The sequence below is a fragment of the Malus domestica genome, chromosome 07 (genome assembly GCF_042453785.1).
Source record: "Malus domestica chromosome 07, GDT2T_hap1".
NCBI classification, from domain to species: domain Eukaryota; kingdom Viridiplantae; phylum Streptophyta; class Magnoliopsida; order Rosales; family Rosaceae; genus Malus; species Malus domestica.
In genome coordinates, this window is record NC_091667.1 from 687734 (window position 1) to 714223 (window position 26490).

The 26490-nt window shown below is 37.6% G+C and overlaps 4 protein-coding genes and 1 long non-coding RNA gene across 6 annotated transcripts; 2 read left to right on the forward strand and 3 right to left on the reverse strand.

Moving 5' to 3' along the window:
* The first annotated feature begins 19 nt into the window (after positions 1–19).
* On the forward strand, positions 20–3106 carry LOC114825935 (uncharacterized). The gene is made up of 3 exons (XR_011582961.1): positions 20–336; positions 1818–2073; positions 2641–3106. It is a non-coding gene; the product is annotated as an uncharacterized lncRNA (long non-coding RNA).
* A 3501-nt stretch (positions 3107–6607) lies between these two features.
* LOC103409912 (cytochrome P450 705A12-like) lies at positions 6608–10080 on the forward strand. Its single transcript, XM_008348700.4, has 2 exons — positions 6608–7675; positions 9265–10080. The coding sequence occupies exons 1-2, from the start codon at positions 6752–6754 to the stop codon at positions 9937–9939; spliced, it is 1599 nt and encodes a 532-aa protein (XP_008346922.2). The 5' UTR covers positions 6608–6751; the 3' UTR covers positions 9940–10080.
* Positions 10081–13890: 3810 nt separating this feature from the next.
* Positions 13891–14544, reverse strand: LOC139197501 (uncharacterized). Its single transcript, XM_070825066.1, has one exon. The coding sequence runs from the start codon at positions 14542–14544 to the stop codon at positions 13891–13893; it is 654 nt and encodes a 217-aa protein (XP_070681167.1).
* A 4196-nt stretch (positions 14545–18740) lies between these two features.
* LOC103438375 (ras-related protein RABA4c-like) lies at positions 18741–21739 on the reverse strand. The gene is made up of 3 exons (XM_008376923.4): positions 21125–21739; positions 19217–19711; positions 18741–19122 (listed from the first exon to the last, which is right to left on the reverse strand). The coding sequence occupies exons 1-2, from the start codon at positions 21349–21351 to the stop codon at positions 19270–19272; spliced, it is 669 nt and encodes a 222-aa protein (XP_008375145.1). The 5' UTR covers positions 21352–21739; the 3' UTR covers positions 18741–19122; positions 19217–19269.
* Positions 21740–22634: 895 nt separating this feature from the next.
* LOC103420443 (transcription factor bHLH130-like) lies at positions 22635–25832 on the reverse strand. 2 transcript variants are annotated; one of them, XM_008358509.3, is made up of 8 exons: positions 25649–25832; positions 25403–25489; positions 24528–25289; positions 23788–24131; positions 23518–23685; positions 23326–23391; positions 23167–23235; positions 22635–23059 (listed from the first exon to the last, which is right to left on the reverse strand). In XM_008358509.3, the coding sequence occupies exons 3-8, from the start codon at positions 25141–25143 to the stop codon at positions 23009–23011; spliced, it is 1314 nt and encodes a 437-aa protein (XP_008356731.2). In that variant the 5' UTR covers positions 25144–25289; positions 25403–25489; positions 25649–25832; the 3' UTR covers positions 22635–23008. The 2 variants fall into 2 exon arrangements, with proteins under 2 accessions (XP_008356731.2, XP_008356732.2); XM_008358510.4 differs by having other exon boundaries at positions 25403–25505; positions 25649–25785.
* Positions 25833–26490: the final 658 nt, after the last annotated feature.

Below are 26490 nucleotides of genomic sequence, written 5' to 3' on the forward strand. Positions count from 1 at the left end.
CCCGCTTGACTTCCATTTCTCACTAACACAAACATTCTCGATGCTTTGTCTCATACGCTTCCATTGCGCTGGGACAGGACTGCCACAGTTGTGATGAACGAAAAACCATAATTTCACCTGAAATTCCACAGGCATGCCTTCCCCCGCAGCTCAAATCAACGTCCTGGGCAGTTCGCGTAGTTCTTCAGTAAGACGCCAAATTTCACAACCCCGAAGAATGTGTTTTTAGGTCAGAGACTGGGACAAACGAGAAGAGTCGGGCCGCTTCGCATAGTCAACGAGAAAGTTGAAATTGTCGATTTGGGGACAACGAGCTCGGCCGCTGTGGCTTTTGAGGTGTAATTTTTATTTTGTTGAGAATTTGGTATATGGGTTTTGGCTGTTGAAATTTCAATTGTTTGGATCTATTTAGGTGCTGGGAAAATTACAGGGAATATAATTAGGGTGAAGAATTAGGAAAGTAATTCTCTTTTCTTGTTTTAGCCAATGAAAAGTAAGATTTCCATGTTATTTGTTGGTAATCGATTGTGGTTATTCAATTGGTTTTGGTTATGTGTCTGTTTGGATTTGTTTATGGACTGTTAAGGGGAAATGAAGGAAAAGGATAAATCTTAATGGTAAACTTAACTTTGTGCTGGTTTAGTGAGAGTGAAGAACTTGCATTTGAATGAAGTAGGAAGTAGAATTATGCACAGCTAAGACTGAAGTGACGCTTCGGTGCTGAAGATTGCGTCAATAGTAATCGGTACATTGGGTTGTGAGTTTGATGATTGTTGGTGAGATGTGACTTGGGATTATAGGTGCCAAATCTTCCCATACCTGTTAGGCCACCTTAACCAGACTAAATAGATGGCAACTTGGTGTCAATGGCTAATAGCCCATTTTATTCTTGTCCATCAATGTGAATTTGTAGAATCCTAAACTCTGTTTATGTGTTGTTCTTGTGAGACGAAGGCTAGCTATCACAGTTGCCAATCTTACGGAGTTACACTGTTCCCTTAAAACAATAGTTTTATAGTCAAAACAAATTATATGCTTGGTTGTGTTATTCTAAATCTCATATTACCACTGCTTTAGGTTTATGTGAAAGGCTGGAGGATGCTTCACTGCATGGGCATGCTCTTCTCATTGCAGAATATATCAATGCCAGAACAAAGTTTATGAGGGTGTTGAGATTTCTAGTGAAAACTAGGGTCACTTTTCTTTTTTATGGTATTTTAGTGTGATGCTGTATTTGAATCCTTGTTTCTGTTTCAAAGTAGTTAGGTGTTCTTATATACAGCTGCCAAATTCTTTTTTTTTTTTTTTTTTTTTTGTGTATCAGTAGTGTTTGTGTAATGTTTACCCTACTACTCCTATGATATTGTTTTCATCTATTGTTGGTCTAGTCACTTACTGTGCTATTTATTATTTATTTGGGGGTTGTTATAAATTGGCAGTTTATATTTAAGTAGGAACAAGTCTTAAAAAAACAGTGAAACTAGGGTGTTTAAAGAGGTGAAATCTACTAGAAGACTTGGGCTTAGTTATTAGTTAATACCCTTTTTTTGTCTTAGTTATTACGTTTTTATATGGTAACTTTGGCTAATTACTCGCTCTTCAACTACAACACGGATCATTTGTGAGTCACCATGCTGAAGAGGATGTTTAACTAATTTTAGTTATGTCTTGAAATCCTATGTAAACACATTGTATGTTCACCTTATGCATTATACAGTTCTCCTCCTTTCTTTCTCTAAATTGTCTCTCTAAAGGGAAAACTAAATCAATGTCAATAATTTGATTTCTTTCACTTACTATTTCTCCTTGATTTGTAGAAAATGAAGGATGCTGAGTAAAAAAGGATAAATGAGTTGGAAGAACTTGAGAACAAGGCAAATTTGCAGTTAGAGAGACAGCTTGTCATGGCTTCATACTTTAGCAGGGCCATGTTGACTCTGCGTGGAAAGTTAAGGGGAACAGAGTGGGATCCTGAGAACTCACACAGGATTGGTTTTAGTGACTTTTGGAGACTCCTTAACTCAAATAATGTCCAGCATATGGAGTACTCAAACTATGGTAAAAAAATATCAGGTAGAAATTTGTTTTCTTAATATAAAGTTTAAATTTTCTTCGAGGCTACTATTTTTCAATTTAGGCCAATGTTCTTATTTCTTTTTCTTTTTCCACGCTTTAAAATTATTTTCTTATCATCCTTCTAGTCAATCCAGTTGTTGCTTTAAAAAATTCTGCTGCACATAATGGCGTATCCCATCCGTTAAAAGTTGAGTTCCTATGTAATTGGGAATTTATAATACAATCATGTTTTGAGAAATGGTCCTTTCATTCTATTTATCCTGATTGGTATGTGATTGTAACTTTGGTTTTCTTTTGTTTTTCTTTCAAAGGCTTCTGTTTTGTTGCTTCATTATTTAGCTGAATTACACTTACTTCTCCGTGTTGTATTTTCGTATAAAAAAATTTGTTTTTTTTTTTATAAAGGATCAGGCATAACCTCTAAAACACTATTTACCTCTTTGGGCTCTTTGTTGCTCTCATGATAGTTGCATATGCCAAGAGTCCAAGACATTGATTACATTTTAAATGTGTCATCTTTATTTCTTTAAACCCTTCTGTTGAATAATGGAGAAACTTCTGCAGTGATTCTACCTTACTACAAGGATGAGAAAATGGAAGGAGCGAAAGGGAATTTGAAGGAGGTTATTTTTCGGCGTCATGTGGTTGACCGAATGCCAATATATAGCTGGAATGATGTATGGCAGAAGTTGCATCAGCAAATAGAGAATGTTGAGGTTCTGAATGTGGATATAGTACCTGCACAAGTATATTCTACTGTGGCAACTGCAGTCATATGGTCTATGCGGCTTGCGTTGTCTATTGTACTGTATCTCTGGATTGGCAACTTGACTGTTGAGAATAAGTCTCACATTGATGGGAGGAGGGATTTTGCATGAGCTTATAAGAGGTTGGACTACTCGTTATATTGTCAATTAGTTTTATTGTAGAACTTCAACTTTCTTCGTGATGTTTAAGTAGGAACCATGCCCTACATTTTTTAGGGCAGAGCAAAAGGACCAAAACTCCCATAATACTTCTTCCTTTGCAATCTTATGAAGTCAACACCTTACCAAAGCAATAAACTAACAAATCATATCGTGGAGCACAATAGAAGAAGTGATTAGAGATTGATTTTTCTTAGTTCTCCTTATTTTTCGTTCGGAGTTCATTTAGGGAGATTGGACTCTCAGTAATTAATAAATTACAAAAAAGGTTATGCACCACAAATTACTTAAAAACGCTAAACAATTGGAAAAGATACACTCTGTCGTCAAGTTAAATGAATCGCTTCAACACATTATCTATACTATTATTTATTTTTTTGTTCAAAAATGTATAATATTATTTAGAAAACCCTCTTTTCAACTAAAGAGGTTGAAATTTCATGCCCTTTTACATCTTTAATAAGTTTACAATGGATATAAAATTAAGGGGAATATAGTAAATAGCCATATTTTACTCTTGTTTTATATTTTTTTTTAAATCAAATATTTTACTCTTCTACTTTCTCCCACTTCCTACATTTTCTCATTTTATTTTAATTTTCATTCATTAAAAAAATATTATTTTTCATTCCAATTTTTTTTTCTTAAATTTAAATGTGTAACTTTTGTCCAATGTATTTTAACATCTTGCATCTAAGTTTGAATCTTCCTTTAAAAAAATATCACTTGTCTTATAAAAGATAAAGTAAACAAAATCAATATTCAATGGTCTTGCCTCTCTACCCGTCATGAAATAAGTATTACTTATATTTTAACATCTTTTTCTCCCTTGTCCGTGGGTGGAAGTTGTTTGGTTTAGTGGTGCTCTTGACTACCGGGTTGATTGAGCTGGTGTTCATTCGTGGGTGAGTTGGTTGCAGGCTGTCATGTCTATTCCCCTTGGGTCCACGGCTGATAGGGTGTGGGTTGAGTCCTAAGTTGCTTTCACCTGTTGGTTTATTTGGAAAGCTCGGTGTGATTTTGTGTTCAATCAGGTACAAGTTAATCCCGCTTGTTTGTTGCTGGAGTTGACATATGCGGTTAGTTCTTATTGGGATGCGGTGGGGCTCTCGGGGAATGGTCAGGCGATGGTTTATGCTCGGCATGGTACAGTTCAATGGTGGTTGTCTCCCCCATCTCCATTTACTAAGATTAATGTTGATGCTATTTGGTCTAAGGTGTCTAAATTGGGTTTTGTTGGAGTAGTCCTGAGGAATGCGGAGGGACGGTTTGTGGCTGCAGCCAGGTATTCTATTCAGGCTCCTAATGTTGCTGCGGCAGAAGCATTAGCTCTTCTCCGTGGTTGTGAAGTTGGTACTTCTTTGGGTCTTTGCTCGGTCATTGTTGAGTCGGATTCTCTTGAAACTATCTCTTGTCTTGCGGGTTCTCTTGATAATGGCAATTGAGAGGCTTTCCCTACTTTGGTTTGGGTCTTGCAGCTGGGTGAGGCTTTCCAGAATTGTCACTGGTCTTAGGTGCCAAGATCAGCCAATCTGGCGGCGCATTTCCTTGCGTCAGTTGGTTTTTCGGAGATGTGTGATTGTGTTTGGGTCGATCGCCCCCCCATCTTCGATGGTACATGTTTTGAATAAGAATGGTTTCCCATGTCCACATTGAGAGGTAGTGGTGATGTTAGGGGTGACACTAAAATTGGTTGATGCGTCTCTTGGTTGTATCCTCTTCATCGCTGTTCTTTTAGTTGTGCCTTGCTGGGTGTTTGCCTCCTTGTAGGCTTTCAAGTACCTTTTGGCGTCGGCCTTGGAATGCATTTCCTTGTTCCAAAAAAAAAAAAAACTTTTCTTATATTGAGGAGAAACCTTTTTTTCCTTCCATTTTCGTACAAAAAACTTCCAATTAAATAGACATAAACATCTATTCGCAGTTAGTTGTCTGACTCCAAGTTATACCCGATCTCATTGTATATTATGTAGTTGTTAACATCCATAACATGCCATCAGTAAGAATATATTAGCAGTTCAATATGCATATTAAATTGGAGTCAAAGCCGCCATCATTTACTAAAATGCATATATTAGTGGTTCATCGTATATTATGTAGTTGGTAACATCCATAACAAGAAGTAATACTCGATCTCATCGTATATTATGGGCCGTGGGTTTACTGTCCCAAATAATATGTCTCCTTTATGTCTCTTCTTTAGGTCTAGTTTGGTATTGCTGTGCTTTGAAAAAAAGCTGCTGTGAGAATAAGCGGCTGTGCTGTGAGAATAAACGGCTGTGAAATAAATTAGCAAAGTGTTTGGTAAACTTTTTTGTAAAAGTGCTTTTGAAAAAAAAAAAAAAAACAGTCTGATAGTGGGTCTTTTCATTAAAAGAGCACTGTAGCTCCGTGTGCTTTGAAAAAAACCAGTTTTCCAAAGCTGCAAATAGCAGCTTTAACTTTTTCCTTTGATTTTAGCTTATTCTCACAGCAACTTCTAAAATAAGCATTTTTTTTTTCAGTTTACCAAACACTTAAAACCCTCATAGCTTTTTTTCATGGGTGTTTTTTTTTTAAGCATCTCACTCCCAAACCATCCCTTAGTCTTGTGTCACGTGTCCTTTACTTAACATTGAAATTTAACATTGTTACTTTCCATAAAATTTAATTAAAAATTAAAAAACTCAAAAAAAAAAAAAACCGAAATGACACTGTTGAAACTCATCATCTCCGATCTCCCTGCAATCATTCCCTAATCTCCTGCAATCCTTCAAAAGAATCCCTTAAACCCTGTGGAAACTCATCTTTCTTATCGTCCTTATCAACCCCATGGATCCAATCACAGTCCTCAATCTCCAAACCTGTAGAACCCCCAATCCCAAGACGTCCCCAAATCGTCTCTGCCGCTACTTCAACCCAAACAAACCCATAACCCATAATCGTCTCGACCGCCAATTCAACACAAACAAACCCAAAAGCAGTATGGTGAGGAGGATGAGGTTGACGACGAAGACGATGTTCCAGAACCGGTGGGCTGTGGGAGCCTAAACTGGGTTTCATTGATTTGACCCAGAAGAAGAAGATGACGATGATGGGTTGGTGAATAAAGAGACCGGCGATTGGGGGTGATTTGTTTGGTGGGGTTCATTTGTATTTCTTTAATTTTTTTTAAAATTCTATTAAAAAAAATTAACAGTGTTTATATAGAGTTAAGATGAATGCCACGTGTCAAAAAATTACACAAAGGAGACATGAAAATAAGGGACAGCAGACCCCACTACCTATATTATGTAGTTGTTCACTTATCCATAACATGGCACCCGCAAGAATATATGTTTTTTTTTGGACTTGATTGTCTGCCCTCTAATTTTGGTGCCCTCCTCGTGCTCTCCTGTTTTTGTGGTCATAGTTAAGCCACGTCAACATTTTATATTACTATTTCTTTTTATTTTATTATTTTTATAAAAAAATAATATAAAATATTAACGTAGCTTAACCGTGACCACACAAAACAGAAGGGCACGAGAAGAGCACCGAAATGGGAGGGCAGACAATCCAAGTCCTTTTTTTTTTTCGTTATGACGATGATGGGAGAATATATTAGTATTTCAATATGCATATTAAATTGGAGTCAAAGCCGCCAACATTTACTAAAATACATATAAAAATAATAATCAGTGTAGGAATGTGTGTGATTCATTCACTTTTTGTGGGTGCGCATAATTACAAGCAGATCAGATCAGCCTGTTGGGACCTTGAGTTCAGCAGCTATGGCAACAACAAACGATGCCCAATACTATCTTCTCTACTTCCTTATATGCTATCTCTCGACCCTCTTACTTAGATCCTTGTTCAACAAGTATTCCCCCAAGTCAGCCACTCAAGTTCGTCCTCCACCTAGCCCACCGGCCCTCCCATTAATCGGCCACCTCCACCATCTAACCACAGCTCACCAGGCCATCTCCTTCCAAAACCTCTCCACCAAATATGGCCCTCTCCTCCACCTCCGCCTCGGCGCCTCTCGAATGCTCCTCGTCTCCTCCGCCTCCGTGGCCACCGACGTCTTCAAAACCCAAGACCTCTCCTTTGCGGATCGCCCGGCATTTGCTTTCGCGGACGAACTTCCCTACGGAAACTCGGGTTTCTTCGGCGCTGTGTACGGTGACTATTGGAAGTTCATGAAGAAGCTCTGCATGACGGAACTGTTCGCGCCGCGGCAGCTCGAACGCTCGCGCAATACTAGACAAGTAGAAATTGGTAAGCTTTGTGAGAAGTTGGTCGAGAGTGCTAAAAAGAAGGAGGTGGTTGATTTGGGAAGCGAGCTCATGAAGCTTACGAACAACTCCACTTGCAAGATGGTGATGAGTACTAGTTGCTCGGAGAATGGCGACGAGGCTGCGAGGATAAGGAAGATGATGATGAGGACGCTACGGCTGGCGACCAAGGTTTCTTATGGGGATGTGCTGGGGCCGTTGAAGAGGCTAGGCTTTTGGCTCTATGGGAAGCAGCTTGCGGACGTGTCGTGGGAGTTTGATGAGCTTTTTGAGAAGATGCTGAAGGAGCATGAAAAGAAAGGGGAGAGAGAGGGCTGGGAGAGAGAGGATTTGGATTTGATCGACTTGCTTTTGAAGGAGTATCAAGATGACAAGGCTGAGCTTAAAATTACCAGAACTCAGATTAAAGCTTTCTTGCTTGTAAGTTCCCCTATCTAACTCTCTCTCTCTCTCTAACTCAATTTTTATTCATGATTAAATATATATTTTTAGTTGCAGTTTTGAACCTAGATAATGTTTGGGAGTTCAAATTTTTCAAATTAAATTTGTAAATCAAATAATGTGTCACTAATGAGAAACAAACATATTAATTACCATTTAATTAATAATTCAATTATCTACAATTACATAATTTGGTTTAAAAAATTTGATCTCCCTGACAATACCGTTTAACCCTTGAACTAGCTTATTCTTACTCATTATCCTAACCACCCTCACCAATGAGTTAACACTGAATATAGTGAGCTTTGTTTATCTTTAGAACAAGAAGTTAATTATTAATCCATCTGTTATCGAACTTTTACATTTGATTAAACTTTTAGATTAGTAATAATCTGGAAAAGAATCCTTGTTGAAATTTGTATGAGTGTTAGAAATTGAAAACTTGCCCGAAAGTTCATTAGCCTCTCAATCTACGGTGTCAAATTGAACTGAACAAACTTAAAATCTGAGGAGCGAAAGGAGCTTATAAAGGTCAAAATCCGTCTGCGATGTGAAGGCGTGAGGAGCAGGCAAACTTGACTACCATAAAGCAAGCTGTCCTTTTTGTATTTTTTAATATGTCGATCGGTGTGCAGCTGCCAACTCATAATCAGATTTTGTTAATTAAATATTTGATACTCGCCAATTTAAAATAGACTTCTGGAGCATCTATTTTATTAGAAATTTGTCATCAAAATATCAATCATTAATATAAAAGTTTTGTCCTCAATTTGTTAAATTTGTGAAATGTAGAAACATGTGGAACTAATTTAGTTTTTTGTTTCAAAGTTGTGGTCTTACTTTTTCAACAAGCTATATTTCCTTAGTCAAGAAAATGAGGCAACTCATTTTGCATAGACCTTGTCTCTAACCTCCTCACTCATTGGGGATGGAAACTTGGTGGTCTAGAGACTGAAAATTTGGTTTCCCTTATTGGATTTATTGCCCTATGGAGTTACTTATCAACCTACCTAGCTATTAATTAAAACACAATTTTCTTTCATTCATTCGTCCATTCATTAAAATATATAAGAAAGGAGGAATCAAACACAATTTCCCTTATTGTATTTAGTGCTTAGATCAGAAGAAAGTATATGGAAAAAATGAGGGATGATCAGAGAGTAGGGAAGAAATAAGATAGAAGGAATGAAAACAAATTACAACAGTGAAAACGACTTAAAATAGTTTTTTTTTTTTTTTTCTGTGCATTTTCTTGTATATTTTTTCTACACTTCTCACCCCATCCTTCATCCAATCTTCTTCCTACCTATTTTCTCCATTGTTATTCCTCTATATTAATATTACCAGCACAAAAAGTGAAAACCAAAACAAAAAACGAAATTGTTACCAAACAATTCTCAATTCTGAACTTATAGTAAAAAACATTAACTAATCATGGATGCATGTAATTAAACTGAACAAGAGCTCCGTAACGGCTGTCATACTCATACCCATTATTAGCCAGAAATGGAACAAGTTATGACACAGTATGTCTTATTGATTCAAATTATGTGCTTGTGGTATACTAGGACCTATTTATTGGGGGCACACTTTCATCAACAGAGACCATGCAATGGACGATGGCCGAACTCATCAACCATCCTCAGGTATTCAACAAGGTCAGACAAGAGATAAAATCGGTAGTAGGCAACGCCAGATTGGTCGAGGAAACCGACATTACAAATCTCCCATACTTACAAGCCGTTGTGAAGGAAGCATTGAGAATGTACCCTCCATCTCCGGTGGTGATACGAAAATGCCGCCAAGACTGTAAAATCAAGGGCTTTGACATACCCCAAGGAGTTACGGTGGCAAACAATGTGTATGCAATAATGCGAGATCCGGAGATTTGGGACAGCCCTGATGAATTTCGTCCGGAGAGGTTCTTGGCTTCCTCTAGTGAAGTACATGATAGTGTGGAATATGATGACCAAAGTCATCAACACAAGGAACAGAACTTCAATTATGTGCCGTTTGGCGGTGGCAGAAGGCGTTGCCCTGGCTCTGCGGTGGCGCTTCTGTTGGTGAACACCGCAGTTGCAACCCTGGTTCAATGCTTTGATTGGAAGGTTGGGGGAAACGAAAATGGTGATGTAGCCAACAAGGTTAATATGGAGATAGGACCCGGCATAAGTTTACCAATGGCACACACACTTGAACTACTTCCTATCATTCACTTCAGCCCATTTGCTTCTTCTATGTAGTTTTTTTACCATGACAGCTCAAAAGTGGCATACAATTGTGTCATGTGGTTATTTTCTTAAATAACAATGAATTCTGAAGGCTCTATACTTTTGTTTATTTGAATATCTAATCCTCCAATAAATTGATAAGGTTTTTGTCAATATGGTACAAATGTAGCTTATTCATTAGCCCAAATAAAGGTCTCACGCTCATCATAACATTACAATTCGGCTAAAGACATAAGTTGAGTTTGCAATCAATTTATTTCTTCATCCCTTAATGTAAATATAGTGTTAGCCGTACAAACTAATATACATTGGCGTGATTAATTATTTTATTGGATTAAGCAAAGGTGCTTACATCCGTTCTATTACATAAACAATTAGCTAAGTAAACCATGAAATCCAGCTATCTGCCCCACCAAGTCAGTTGACAAGAGGAGTCACAGGTGAGCCGTTTCATAAGAGCAAGTCCACCCATGGACATTGCTCGGGGGACAGGGGAGATGAAAGGGCCCGAGGCCCTGTGAACTTGCTCCAGCGTTGAAGGAGCCCGAGCGGAGGTGAGGTCCAAGCTCCGGGCCTGTGAAGAGTTGACAGCTCGAGAGCCCTGAGTGGGTGTGACGCCAGCGCTGGCATCAGCCTGGCGTCTGACCCTTTTTTTAAATTTTTATGTCAGGCGTGTGCACCCCACTCGCGCGTGGGGGCGTGTCGCCCGACCATTTTTCAGAAAAGTCAGCCGACTTTTCAGACAGAAAAGTTACCGTTGGGAAGTCACGTGGCTTCCCATGGTTCGTTCGATCTCAACGACTCTTTAATTTGGACCGTTGGATCTCAACGGTAAAAAAATAAAAAATAAACTTATTTAATATCAACCGTTCGATCTAAGATCAACGGTCGATATTAATATGTTTATAAATAAAAAAATAGTTTTAAAATTAAGAAAAGTTACCGTTGTGACACGTGGCATAATATGGAGTGTTGGAATTCAATTTTTTTTTTAAATCCAACGGCAGAGATTAATTATTTGAATAATTTTTTTAAAAAAAATTGTAAAAAATCCGAAAAAATATCTTAAAATTAAAAAAAAAATGTTTCTACTTTTCTATAAATACCTTCTCATTATCATCTACTTTACACCACAATTTCATATTTTCTCGACAACTTTCAATCACATTCCTATCTTTCTCTCAAAGTTTCAATCCCATTTTTTTCAACAAAATGACTACTGATGCAGGTACGAATTGGATGCTTCTTGAAGATGTTGCATTGTGTACTAGTTGGGTTGAAGTTACTCATAGTTCGTGTACGGGTAATGAGATGCAGTTGCGAGAAATGTGGAGTCTTATTCATACCAATTATCTTGAAAAAATGGGTGGGAGTAGAACCAAAGAATTGATGTCTAGTCGTTAGAAATTACTTAGCCAATCGTTTAGTATTTGGAGAGACGCCTTGGCACAAGCTAGTAGTAATCTTCGAAGTGGGGAAAATTACACGGATCAGGTAACAATATATTATTTATTTGTTTGTACTATACCCAAATTTACATTATAATTATTTGTTTGTGTTTGTACCATACTTGACTAATTCCGAAACTACTGAGTACCGGTCAACGTTATACCGTCAAGGACCCAGAAGAGTTTCCATCCAACCAGTAGGCCAATCATAGCGCGACACGTGTCGACATCAGAAGCTAATCATAGCGTGACACGTGTCAACATCAAAAGCCAATCATAACACGACACGTGTCAATGTCAGAATGAAACTAGAAACTCTCTTCTATAAATAGAGATCATTCTCTCACAATATTTCCTAATGTCATTTGTACTAAATCATTCACTAGTACTCATAAAAGGAGAGCTTGAACCTATGTATTTGTGTAAACCCTTCACAATAATGAGAATTCCTCTACTCCGTGGACGTAGCCAATCTAGATGAACCACGTACATCTTGTGTTTGCTTCCCTGTCTCTATCCATTTACATACTTATCCACACTAGTGACCGGAGCAATTTAGCGAAGGTCACAAACTTAACACTTTATGTTGTACCAAAGTCCTCGCTGATTTTGTGCATCAATAGTTTGTATTATTTATTTGTTACCTACTTTAATTATATTTATTTGTTTGTATTATTTATTTGTTACCTACTTTGATTATAATTATTTCTTCTCCCCCATTGTGTAGCTAATTCAAGCACAAGCTTGGTATGGTGCCAAAACCAAAAGCAAAAATAAATCATTCAACCAGTGGGAATGTTAGAATATTGTCAAAGATTGTCCTAAATTCAGAGTTGTGCCTGTCGGTCCAGAAGTTGTCATGAATATCACCCCGCTATACTCTACACCTGATAATGGCTTGCATGAAGATGATGCAGAAGAAGTGCTCGAAACGCCCATCCCTGAACAAGCGTCGGGTTCGACCCGTTATCCAATTAGGTCTCAAGGTAAGAAGGCTTCAAAGAGAAAAGGAAGTGCTTCCAAGCATGATTATGCAAAGTACATGGAAGAACTTACTCGCCATAGTGAATTGACTTTGGCGCGGGAAATGGCAAAATTTGAGGCTGATAAGGCTAGAGAGGAGGCAAAAGCTGCAGCTGTTGAGAGAGAATTTCAAGCTAATTAGAGAGAAAGATAGCTACTTAGGCAAGAAAGGGAACTGGTTAGAGAAGAAAGAATGGCTCAACGAGATCGTGAGATTATGAACACGCCTTTAGAGGGGAAGTCTCCAAATTCTAAATATTTTTGGAAATCGGAGAAAGAGAATGTGGTGCGTAGGAGGCGTGCAAGAGAAGCGAGAGCAAGAGAAGATGATCCTAGCAGCACAAATTGGTTAAGTGATGATGAATAGAGTACTTTTTGTAATAGGAGCCCATAGTTTTCCAATCACCTTGGGTTGTAATTTATTATTTATTTAATTGAGTATTTTATGTTGTTTCCAATTTATTGAATTTAGTACTTTATTTAAAGTGAGAGTAAATTTATTTAATATCGTAATATATTTATACTATAAGAAAATCTTTATTCAAATGACATAAACTCACGAAATGAACACCAAATAAAATTACATAAACACACCAAATAATAAAAACCTCACTAAAATAAAACACACCAAATAAAATTACATAAACACACCAAATAATAAAAACCTCACTAAATGAACTAAAATAAAACACATCAAATAAAATTACATAAACATACCAAATAATAAAAACCTCACTAAATTCACTAAAATAAAACACACCAAATAAAATTACATAAACATACCAAATAATAAAAAACACACTAAATGAACTTAATTATCTTCAGCTTGTTTCAATGCCCACAGGTGCTCTATCAAGTCATGTTGCCTGGCATTATGCATGTCTGGCCTTTGAAATGCAATATATCGTTGAATGACCCTTTCATTGTAACGTCCATCCCTTTCTAATGGCTCATGTTGCACGGGCTCATCGGTGGCGTCATGAGCACAATATATACGTGTTATTGAATTGTTCATCGTGTTTGGCTCATATTCATCAACAGCTTCATAATCGTACTCATCTTCCACAATCATGTTATGAAGAATGATGCACGTCATCATGATGGATCGAAGGGACTCTACATCAAACAATCTGGCAGCACCCCTGACGATCGCCCAACGAGCTTAAAGAATACCGAAACAACGCTCCATATCCTTCCTGCACCCTTCTTGACACCTTGCAAAGTGTGTTTCCTTTGCACTTCGCGGATGTGGCACTGTTTTGACAAATGTTGATCACCTTAGGTAAATGTCGTCAGCTAGGTAGTATTGCCCGTCGTACATACGTCCGTTGACCTCATACGTGACTTTTGGTGCCTTTCCTTGTAGGACATCGTTGAACACTAGGGATTGGGCAAGGACGTTGAGGTCATTTTGAGCTCCTGGAACCCCGAAAAAGGCGTGCCAAATCCATGTATCAAAGGATGCCACCACCTCCAAAATGATACTTTTTGCTCATTTTCTGTCTCCATAAGTGCCTTGCCATGCACTTGAACAGTTTTTCCACGTCCAATGCATACAATCAATGCTCCCAATCATCCCAGGAAAACCTCGCATCTCGGCCTTCTTCAGAAGCCTTTCCAAGTCCATGTGAGTAGGTTTCCGAAGATACTTTGCGGTGTAGATAGATTCAATTGCACCGCAAAACCTCATTAGGGACTCAAGAATGGTTGATTTCCCCATTCTTGCTATCTCATCCACTTGGTCTACAGATGCTCCATACGCAAGCATCCGCAGCGTAACAATAATTTTTTGCTCGGGAAGGAGACCCATAGCACCACAAGCATCATTCTTTTGCTGAAAGTAAGAATTATGGTTGCAAGCAGCAATCATGATTTTGTTGAACAAATGTCGTTCCATTCTAAAACGACGTCTGAAGTACGTATCAGGAAATGCACTATTATGGACAAAATAATCGTCCAACAGCTCCACACCTCGTTGTTGCCTCCTTCTATCAAGGTTTCTAGAATGGGTGGGCCTGCATATCTGAGCCACAGCTTGGATGACTCGACAGGAATGTGAGTCTCTGGCCATTCTTGATTCGTCATCTATCCTTCTCCGCTCCTCATCCTCTTCCTTCTCATTTTGGGCTATATGGAGATTGAACATTCGTTCAGATTGGTTAAACAATTCTTCCTCTTCTTGATCGATTTCCCACATCATGCTTGAAGAAGAAGACATTGTAAGTAGAAACTATGAATAATGATACAGATTTTGATTTGGTGAAGAATGAAGCAGAAACTATGAATAATGATAGAGATATTGAGAAAATTGTTGTGAGATTTAAAAGGATGGATGATGGATTATATTGAGGATTCTGAAATGATTAGGTTGTAGATAGTGCCACGTGGCATGCCGTCATTCGTTAAAAATCTCATCGAAATCTATCCTAAAAGATTCTAAAAAGATAACGACACATGGCACGACGGCATTGGATAAAAATCTTATCGAAATTCATCACCAATAATTATCTTTTCGGATAATGACACGTGGCGCAACGAGAACGATTTAAAATCTGATCGAAATCTATCCTCAAAGATTCTAAAAAGAAAACGACACGTGGCACGATGACATTTGATAAAAATCTTATCAAAATCTATGACCAATAATAGTCGTTTTGGGTAAATGACATGTGGCGCAACGAGAATGATTTAAAATATCTTATCCGAAATTACAAAAAAATTTATTTAGTATTATTTTGTAAAAAGAAAAATTAATAAATATTTTATTGCCTATTGTCAGGGCTATTCAAGTGCAAGGGTGAAGATGCAAAAGGCAGTTACTGTTCACAGGGTGGATTGAATAGTGGATTGCCTAGGGGAAGGGCTCCAAGGGTGGAGTTGCTCTAAGAGTCCTTTAGAGCAACTCCAGCGTTGTTGGTTGCTCGGGGGACATGCGAGGAGAAAGGGCCCGACGGCCAGGGGATAGGGCTCCAGCGTGTGAGAGCTCGAGGGACATGCCAGGCCTGAGCAACAAGCCCGGCGAGGATTGCCAGCCTGAGAGCCTGAGGGCTATGTGACGTATGGCTGATGTGCGACATCGGTGCATGCGCTCGGTGTTCTCTGCGTCCTCCTTCCTCCTCGTCCTCCTTCCCCTCCAGCTTTGACGAGGATAATAACGGATCTGGGCCGTTCGATGGAGAGCACAAAATCGTGAAGGTTGTAGACGGAGATCGGAAACCCTTTCTCGGCGATGTTGAGGGCAAGATTTTGCCCCATGATGGCGAGGCTTGCCAAGCCTATGTGCCACAAAGCTGGTGAAGCTTCCATGGCTACTGCTGAGAGAGAGAGAGAGAGAGAGAGAGAGAGAGAGAGAGAGAGAGAGAGAGGACAGGTCAAAATTAGGGAAAAATAATAATATTTTATGGATTGGGTGAGAAAAAAAATATTAATATTTTATTACCAATTGCCAAGGGGGGTTCTAAGGGTGGAGATGCAAATGATAATTACTGTTTATTAAGAGCAATTATTGTTCATTAGATGGATTGAATAGTGGATTGTCAGGGGGAAGGGTTCCAAGGGTAGAGTTGCTCTTACTGACTCCAATTGCCTACTAGAGAGTTGATGATGCACATCGAAAAGAACACCATCAATATTCGGGAACGTCTAAAAACAAAGTTGCAAGATAAAAAAACATTAAATATGCATGTGTACATTATACACATAAAATAACAACCCTACCAAAATTGCATTTGAAATAATACTTAAGTGGAAAGAAACTTATTAGGTTTAACAGTTTACTTACCAAAAACGAAAGTTGAAATCTTTTTGCGGAAGTGCCTAACCCCTAAATCTCATCGATTCAATCTTATCGGGTAAACAAAAAGTGGGTGAGATTTTATTGTATTCTATTTGGGAAGTAAATAAATGGAAGTGGGTTTTTCTGTGGTAATGCTAGAGACTAAATTTGTGACTTAAATTTTGTAAACTAAATGATATAAAAGTTGATTATTGAATTATTATTTAAATATTGATTAATATGCTTATTTATTTTTTGTGACACATACATTATTTAGAAAGGAAGCATGAATTTGTTTGTTAAAAAGTTGGTGTTATTGTTGTTGGCATGTCTTGTAGTACTGTGTATAATGCATAATGTGTCTACCCAGGACGTACGTCAATATCAACAATTTACTGCAGACGGATCTTCCTCTCCATTGTAAATCTAAGGAAGATGATCTTGGTGCTCATGTACTGCCTCCTCATGGGTCGTTTGGATTCAATTTTCGACCAAATGTTGGGTGTTCAACATTATATTTCTGCAATTTTGAGTGGCGCGGCGGGTCTCATTGGTTTGATATATACATAGAAGACAGAGATGCAAATGAGTGTAGGCACTGCAATTGGTTGATCATAGAAAAAGGTGCGTTTAGGTTAGTTGAAGGCAAGGCTAGGCTAATAGATGAGTGCTATGAGTGGAAAAAGTCGGCTCCCAAGTTCATCATCATTTAACAAATTATTTCTGTATTTAATAAGAGCTTCTTTTGGTTAGGAGAGCCATAAATACATGTGTTTGGGTTAATATTTGAACATTGGGCTTAAATGAAGGAAAACCCAAGGATGCCAAATTAAAGAGGACTTGCGCGAAACCCAGCACCAAGCCCACAAGCAAAGTGAAGCATTCTCAGCAAAGATGCAAGCCATGTGCTTACCATTAAAGTGACAAGTGATAGAGACTAGCCTACTACCAGCCAAAAAACACTTTCCAGTGGCATTACAAGTAAAAAGTTGATTACCCACTACTTTCCAAGTGCTTTCGGGCCAGAACAAAGTTACAATAGTCGGGCTAATTTGCCTATAAAATGAGGAAGAGGCCACAAAGACAAGGACACTCAAGATTCAGTCATTTTTAGCGACAAGCTATCTCTTATCCAGTTTAAAGCTCTTCTATCTTCCTTAGTGGCGTATTATCGATTCCCTTGTGTAAACTTGTTTATCATCCATCCATTTTTAGCATATAAACCCCTATTAATTCAAAGAGAAGTGATTGCAAGAGGTTCAACCTTGACAGACAAGGTGAAATCTTGCCTAACGCTCTTTGTTTGTTCTCTAAATTTATAGATCTATTACTTAATGCATTCTCCAATATGTATTCAAGTCATATCCACCTACTTTCCTACTTTAAGAGTCTTATTTGTATCTGGATCTGACTAGTTTAATAGATATGTTATCATTAAAAGTAATCTAGGACCAAATAAATGACTTAAGGGGATTTGGACTCCCTTCATTCGAACATATAAGACTATGAACTAAAAGTCCTTGTTTACAAGGCAAGAAAAAGAACTTAATGTGGACTTAACTCATTCACAACAATCATTTGATAACAAGAAGTTCGAGTAACTTGGGGCGCAAGTAATCGACTAAAAACACTCTTGTTCTACATCTGCTATACTGAGATAGCAGTGGCACGTCTAGCATTTAGTTAGTTTTGATTGCGAACCTCAAGGCCTACACCTAAGGCCCCACAAAGACACATTTCAGAACTAACTTTGTCCTCTTCTTGTAGCACATCAACAAGCAAGAGCTCAACTACACATCCAAAGTGTCAATCCCTTGGGGAGCTGTGTTGAGGTCCGAGGATCCCTCTCCAGAGAAATCTTCAACACCAACAACATGTAAATATTGTAATCAAATCCCAAAATATTATTAAACTTTGAAATACGTAACTCGTATGCTCTTCAACCAAGCATTCATCAAAATTTGTAGACTTCACATATATTATGTTGAGTAACGAAATGATCTCTTATCCGAAACAAGGAGGAACCCTACTAGTGAAAAGAAAAACTGCAACATAATGATCTTATGGTGCTCGTTTCGTAATGTTTTTCAATGATCTAAAACGTATATCTTAATTCATCATTCATAAATCATCTTTACAAAAAACTGGACAAATCCAAAACCATTAAGACATCCAATTGGAGTGAAGAAAATGGACTAATATAGTTTTTCAAAGAAACACTAAAATGATTGTCAATTGATCAAATGGATGCATAGTTTCGGATTTGGGTGATTTATGGTAGATATGATTTTAAAAGTAGACCTTAAAGATAGGCGATTGGATCGTTGAAATACATTATGGAGTGAACTCTGCAAGACATTCCTCAACTGAAGCTAATTTCTCAAATAAGCTAATGAAAGAAATGAATTCATTCATTCTACAAAGCAGTCATTTATTTTCTAGGTTTGTGCAATATATTGATTCACATATAACATTTGATAAAGAAGCATATCTTTGAGTAAATCTATATGATCAACTATCACTCAGTCTAATGCATCTCGCTTTCTAATATTGTAAGAGATCTCAAGTTCAAATCCATCCTCTCCTGATATAGAAAAAGCTTCATTCATAAAAAATAAAACTCAATAAAGTAGTGAAATACAACATTGTTCCACAACCAAACTCGAGCTCATTTTCTCATACGCCACATTGCTCTCGGTCTAGTTTCATGTGTGTGGGTGAGTGTCCTTCAGTGTAAGTGAAAGGAACCTTCACTATTCCAGCCACGAAATGCTGGCAAAAATCAGAAGAAGAAAAAAATGTGCGAACATACTACAGGCAAGTACATGTGTCAATTGCATCAAATCACTGTGTGTTTTGAGTCTGAGAATTCTGTGCCAGTCCATCCGCTTTTTACAAGAGGGTAAACCTAATCACCCACTCTACCACAAGCTGTATTACATTCGTCTCCTGAAAAGGTGGAAATATGTAACCATGTCAATCAATGACAAACATGAAAGAAGAAATGTAAATCTAACTAAAGAAAGAGGGTTAAAATTATTACTGGAAGTATAAACAGCAGAAATCCACGTTGCAGGAGGTTAAAAGGCTACAATTTTATGAAGACCAGCAACAGCTACTCGCTTGAGGCTCGGGCTCTTGTCCAGGAACAACAAGTTTTGTTCCCTTGAGAAGTGAGGAACTCCCAGACTCTGCTTCCTCATTTGGAATGAGGGACTTCTTGCCGAGGATTCGATAAATTTCTGTTAGGACTGTAACGAATGCAGATTCAACATTAGTAGCCTCAAGTGCCGATGCCTCCATAAAGAAGAGGTTCTCCCTTTGGGCAAACTCTTTTGCATCCTCAGAAGGTACAGCTCGCAGTGTCCCCAGGTCGGACTTGTTGCCTACAAGCATCACAACAATATTGTTGTCGGCATGCGCCCTCAATTCCTCTAACCACTTGGTTACATGATCAAATGATTGAGGCTTGGTTATGTCATAGACCAGCATTGCCCCCACTGAACCTCTGTAGTATGCACTTGTCACCGCCCTGTATCTGAGATCATCACCAGAAGTGTCAAGTGACATACAAACAAAAGAAGATGGACTTTGTGGCAAAGAAAAAAAAAAAAAAAAGAATATAAGGAGTTTTCAATTTTATGCAATAGACACAAATGTCAGTGGTAACTAATTGAAATGTATATAGGCTCGACATGCACACGCAGGCGCACTATTCTAAGACGGTAAACTTTACCGATATTTAAGTATCATTTTGCTGTTTTAATATCCATATCCCAAAGTAAATTAATGTCCTTAAGTTCATAATCATTCCTTCTTTCTATTATCTCCATATGTAAAATATTAGAATCTCAAGACTCAGACTAGTTCTGGACGGGTTTCAATAAAGTAATAACTAATACCCAGCTTTACTTGAGCACAATTACTTATTATCCTAATTATTCTAACAGAATTTATTCTGATATTAATATTCATCTCGCAGACAACGTTACCTTCATGACTGGTTTTGCTCAAGTAATAATTCAAGCATGAGCAGAATATATTCTATATGCTAGTCATTTGAAGAAGCGTTGTCTTCGTAGCCTAATATGCTGTTTCAAAACGACTGGCTTCTCCTTTCCTGTCACTATCTAGAAAAAAGAAAATATATACAAAAGAGGCAGTCATCCACTCTAACCTTGTGGCATCATCCATCTCATTCTCTTCCTTTACCTCAACTTCAATCTAAACCTTCATCTCATCCTAAAATCATCATTCAACAATGTTACATATCCTCTGCTTTGATCCAACCGAAATTTCACAACCATCCCTTCAATATCATGGGTTGTGGCTCACCTTATAGACCAGTATCCGCTAATCAAGATCTACGTACACTAATTAATTGAAATCAACCTAGTATTACAGTATATAATCAGAACATGTATAGTATAACGCAGATGAATTATGTTAAAGACCGGGCTAATCCAATCTGGTCATGATTTCTCTTCAATGCCTCGTTTGGAATCTAGGATTGAGTTGGAAGGGATACCCTACTATATTCAAGGTTTATTGAAGGTAGAGGTGAATGGTTTTTCCTTAATGAGTAATCCATCTTCTACCTGCACGTTGGACGCCATTTTTTCATTTCTTCCTCCAACATACCTTGAATATGGTGAGTTGTAGATTCCAGTCCAATCATAGTGACCAAAAGAGACCTAAAAGCAATTCTCTTTTGGGCTAAATACTTCTACCAAAGTAAGGACTGCCTTCTAAATTCAGCAAAATCATGATCATCACCATCCACAACTCAAACAAAAACACAAAATCCAAATTTCACCAAATCCCACATCACAAATTAAAAATAACAACAAACCCACATCATAAATTAAAAACAACAAAAACCCACATCAAAGAAACACAAAAACTCAATCACAAACGCACCAAATCTATAAAAATATGAAAAAGCGATTACCTTTCTTGGCCGGCAGTGTCCCAAATCTGGGCTTTGATGGTTTTGTGGTCGATCACGAGGGTCTTAGTCTGGAACTCAACGCCAATGGTAGCCTTGGACTCCAAGCTGAACTCGTTCCTAGCAAAGCGAGCCAAGAGCTGAGACTTGCCGACCGCCGAGTCTCCGATCAGCACCACCTTGAACACGTAGTCGATCTTCTGATTGAAATTACTCGCCAAATTCGACATCGTAATTCTCTCTGTCCGTCTAAAATTCAAATCTTAACAAAAACCCACCTCGAATTTTCATACGAGAACTCAGAATATGTGTCTTTGTAGGGAGGAAGACCGATCGATCAGTGAGGGAAGATGATCGAATCAGCAATATGTGGTGTGGATAGTGAAAACTCGCAGAGCTGAGCTAGCAAAGAGTTTTGGTTTTGGAATTTAATTTTTTGTTTTCTGTTTAAGCGTAAATGAAGTAATTGGAAAAATGGGATTAGGGATGGAAGGAAGAGAAATGAAAGAAAAATGTGCAGTTGGAGTTGGAGGGGGAGACACAGACGCGGACCAACGGCTTTGTTCGCGGAATTTTCCGAAAGGAAAAGTATGATTTTTCTTTGTTGCAATTAATTATGGTTTTCTAGGTATGCACATTTTTTTTAATTATTGAGATCATTTTTTTTTACTATATCGATATTTTTACACTAAAAAAGAGAAATTTGGTTAAGTTACACAATGAACATCCTAATTTTGTATCGAATTCGCCATCTACGAATTCATCATCGATATTTTTACATTAACGAGACCATATTTTAAGTTGCTATAATTTTCAATGAAGAATTTTAATTCGGGGTGCAAGAGAAAAAACGCATGGATCTTACTAATTAGCTTAATGCATGTCTAATTTCACAAATGCATTAAAAATTAGGTTAGGAACACTTTACACCCCTCTAGTTTAGAGTCATTAACAATTTAGTTTTAATCTTCTTTTTGTGGTTAAACAAAGGGGCTCACAGCCCGACAAAAGTAAAATTACAAAATAATATGACGAGGTCGAGAGATTTCAGAAATATCAGACAATAATAATTGTTTATAAGAAGTTGAAGTTTGCTCAAAATAAACTGAAGCCAAAGAATGAGGTAAGCTCATATTGGCTAACTCATCGACAACGAAGTTCATCTCACAATATATACGCAGAATATTAATTTTTTAGCCACAATCGCACGTTAAGTAAGAATTCTGTAAAATAAAAGCCTCGGTTTTGCATTCATGTAGCCAAATTGAGTAGCATGTAAAAAAAAAGGCAATTAACTTGATAGTTTGGCAATTGAAAAAGTCAATAGTAAATATTTTGTGACTTCAGGGTAATAAATTATCACTTTTTAAAAAGTACAGACCAAACTGTTGCATACCCTAAATCACCAAGGTGCACAAAGTAATTTACACCAAAAAATTTGAAACCATCAAGCCCCCTCAACAATGTTGGGTGCTGGTAATTGATTTTGCTTCTAGAAATGAAACTTCACAAGTCATAAAATGGTGCCTTGTTGCAGCTGGTGGTCTTATTGATGCTTTTGTTTCCAGGTTAGGAAGTAGAATTAAATTGTAGCACATCGTAATCTTAGTTCACTTCTCAACTCTCACTCATCCCTTGGACAAGTGCTTTGAGCTAAGTTTTTATTGTGTGCTTTTCTTACATCATGAAGAAGTTGAAAAAACAGAAACCTAAAAGCTAACATGAAACAGGCTAAAATTCCACACCCACAATACATCCTACCATCCTACTATTATCTCTCAAGTGAAAAAGACCAGAAGACAAGAAAGAAATCGCTTTCCTTTTCCTCTCCGATCTTCTACTGCTACCTTTACATGAACAAACCGCGCACATGAATTTGCATCGAGTTTATTTTTGTTTGCTCGAACAACTGCACTTCGCCTTCGTATCTTTGAGTGTCTGCATTCAAGGTTAGATGACACTTTAGAGGGAAGAAATAGTTGGTTGAAATTCGTGTAGATTAATTCGATTCAAAGATTATATTTTTCGTTTGCTGCAACTTTTACCTTAACCTGTTTCTGAAGGTCTTTTATGAACTCAACCGCCAAGTCCAACATTTCTGCCGTGTTTATTTGCTGCCAAGAATACAACATATTAGACTCGATCAATTTCAAGCATTCAAGACAACGACTACAATGGTGATCTATTACAAGTGTAGCAAATACCTTGTCCATGTCCGGGAAAAGATCCTGCAATTTCTTCATTCTTTCACTAATCCGCATCCTTCTCATCTGAAATTCATAGTTTTCGCAATCACGGATTTGATATAATTTGGAAAGTATAACATGCAGCGGTGCTACTTAATCTGTGTGAAGTGTAAACCAGCCATAAGACTAATGAAATAAAAGAAGATTTACCCTCTCTGCAATGCTTCGCGGGTGAGTGGCGAAGCCTCTTTTGGCACGAATTTTACAAGGAATGGAATCTTCAAATTGCAAATACTTCTCCGTAGCGGGCATCTCAAAATCTTTCGGCAAGCTCAAATGTTGCGTCAAACCGTGATTGTGGTTTCCAAAATCATTGTTCTGATCATAGAAAAACAAACATAGTTAATATGATAAGCAAGCAGATGGCCAAGTAAAAATTGAAGAACAAATGTAGTTTACAAAAAAAAGTGAAAAGCATACATGTGATTCAAATGCAGTCGAAGTAGAAAACTTGTTCCCTTCATTGTCTCTGGCTCTTTTGAGGTCATTAAATGAAGAATTCACCCACGAATCATTTGGGAAGCTAGAGTGGTAATGTGAATTGCTACCATTAGCATTTCCTAAACCATGATCCGGTTGCGGTTGGCTACCTTCTCCCGAGTTCCCATTCTCATTTTCAGCAATCCGAGGCATACGATGTGAGTATGAAGATGGCCTAGATGAGAAATTCAGTTGCTTACCCAACCTAGAAGTTGATGGACTGGCTTCTCCGTTTACACCATTGCCTGCGCGATATCCTGCCGAGTCTTTCATCACATTGAAGCCTGTTTTTCAGTCAAACAAATACAAATTACTAGAGGAACCAGAACAAAATTTCAAAACAATTATTGAAATGTCATCAAATCCATAACCAACCTCTTAATTATTTACTAAATTTTTCTTTATCTAAAGTAGCAAGTGACAATAACCCTCCAAATTCAAACTTTTCTAATCGTTTGCAACTTAACGTTAATCCATTAAGTTAAGCGTAAATCGAATTTTCGGGCAAGTTTATGCAAAGAATCGGCAACCAAAACCAACATAAATCCTAACTTTCTGAATTAAACCGCTTTACAAATCAATCCGCATTTTAACAAAGATATCGATATATTTACATAGCACATATAGAACATGCGACCAAGAGAGCAACCAAGAAATAGGCAACAAAAATATTAGTATACCATTGTCAACGGTCAAGTTAGGGAAGAATCCAGCCGGAGAGCTACTTTGTCTAACAAGATTAGACCGATTTCCAACCCCAATTTTCGATTGCATCATCGAATTCTCCATTACGGTAGAGTTGACTGCAGCAAAGGAGCTGCTATCTAAACCATGAACTTGTTGAGCCAGAGGAGCTTGAGGAGCTTGATACATCATATGAGTAGAATTCGAGTAACCATTATTGTGATTAGAAACAGAGTCCCCTGCCTCTTCCTTCACATTCACTGGCCTCTCTTCGATTTCAATCTGATGATGCTGCACACCATTATCATGGTGATCTGGTTCATTACATGAAGAAATGAATCTGGCTAGCACCGTTTCGACTTCAGGGCTCGAAGGTTGAAGATACCGCAAATCCTCAACTCCACCGCCGCCGCTACCGCCATTGTTATCCATAAGCCCCATCAGAAATGAGCTAGGAGCTGACCGATACCGCGTTAAGTTGGAGCTCTGCTGCTGCTGAGGATGCTGTTGCTGGAAAATATTGGAATCCATGAACTCCGCAGTGTGGTTCTTCCTCAGCTCTCCCTCTGAGGCCTTAAAATTAGGATTGTATTTGTATAAAAGACTGCTCATATCTGATTCTTTTGTGCTAATCTTAATTTCTTGAAAATTCAAAGAGTTTGCAACACTTGGATTGCTTCAAGATTCACCAAACTTTGCTTTTTCAGATAAAACCCAGATAAGATCTACTTCTGATTTGATCTAAACAGAAGATAAATCTGCAAACAACCAAGAAAAATAACCAATATTAATCCAAAAACATAAATACATAAAACCCTTTTGGCATGTTGGTTTGATCTTACTCGAAAGATTGAAAATTTAGATTACAAACCTCAGATTACTTGAACTTCTGCAGCTGGAAATGAACTCTCTGAACTTTCTACTTCCAGCAATTGAGAATCTTTATGTTTTTTTGTTCCTGCAATAAGATTCCTCTTTAGGAAACAACATGAATCGGGAAACAATAACGAATAAGGAAAACAATTACAAAAGAGGAAAACTTGAGTTCATTTATTTATTTTCTTTTTTTTTTTTGGATAAAGAGGTTGTAGGATTTGAGTTTCAACAATTCAAGTACCTATGATGTTTGTTTTCTGAATCTGAGCCAGCAACCAAACAGTCTCCTCCAGAAAACACAGATGAGATGAGCAGCTTTGGATTACCAACAAAGCTACCAAGCTTCTTGTAATAATGTCTCCTCCTCTCTCATCTCCGACTACATCCTTTGCATCGACATATATGTACCGATGATGTTCCATAACTACCCCTTGGGTTCTAATTTTATTATCCTAATGCCATGGGGGCACGAGGCATCCATTACACGTCAGCACTTGAGTTGACCGATCTACCCTGTGTCCTCAAGCATCAAGCATCCATTACTGGGATTTTTGGCTTAGGGTTTCCATTTCCAAGGAAAACTTTTTGGAGTATGTTTCAATTTTTGGGTTATTAATTTATTTATGTGTTATAATCTTAATGGATTACTACTAGCAAAATTTAGATTTTAGAGTATAATATTACTACTAGATGGTGGTGATATTGTTATACAAAAAAATTGCTTGAGAAAAGAATTAGTTTGGACGGTTAGACCAGCTCGCTTATCAGGCGCTATCATAAATTAGTGTGGTGCAAGTTGGATTGGAGATTCTAATGTCAACCTGAAAATTTCGTTCCAAATCCAAGAATTCCCAATCGGAACATTTCTATAAAAATGGGAGAAAAATTGGAGTGTATCTATAGAACCTAGATTTCTGATCTAATTTAATTTGAAGTTTGCCAAACTTATTCTGGTCCCAAATTTTGAATAGGTATAATTTTTCACTAGTTATAAGTATCCTGTAATCAATTTTTTATATTTTTATTGTTTCCATTGTTAGTTTTTCATCTATGTTTTATATTCTTATAAAAATACTTATGCAC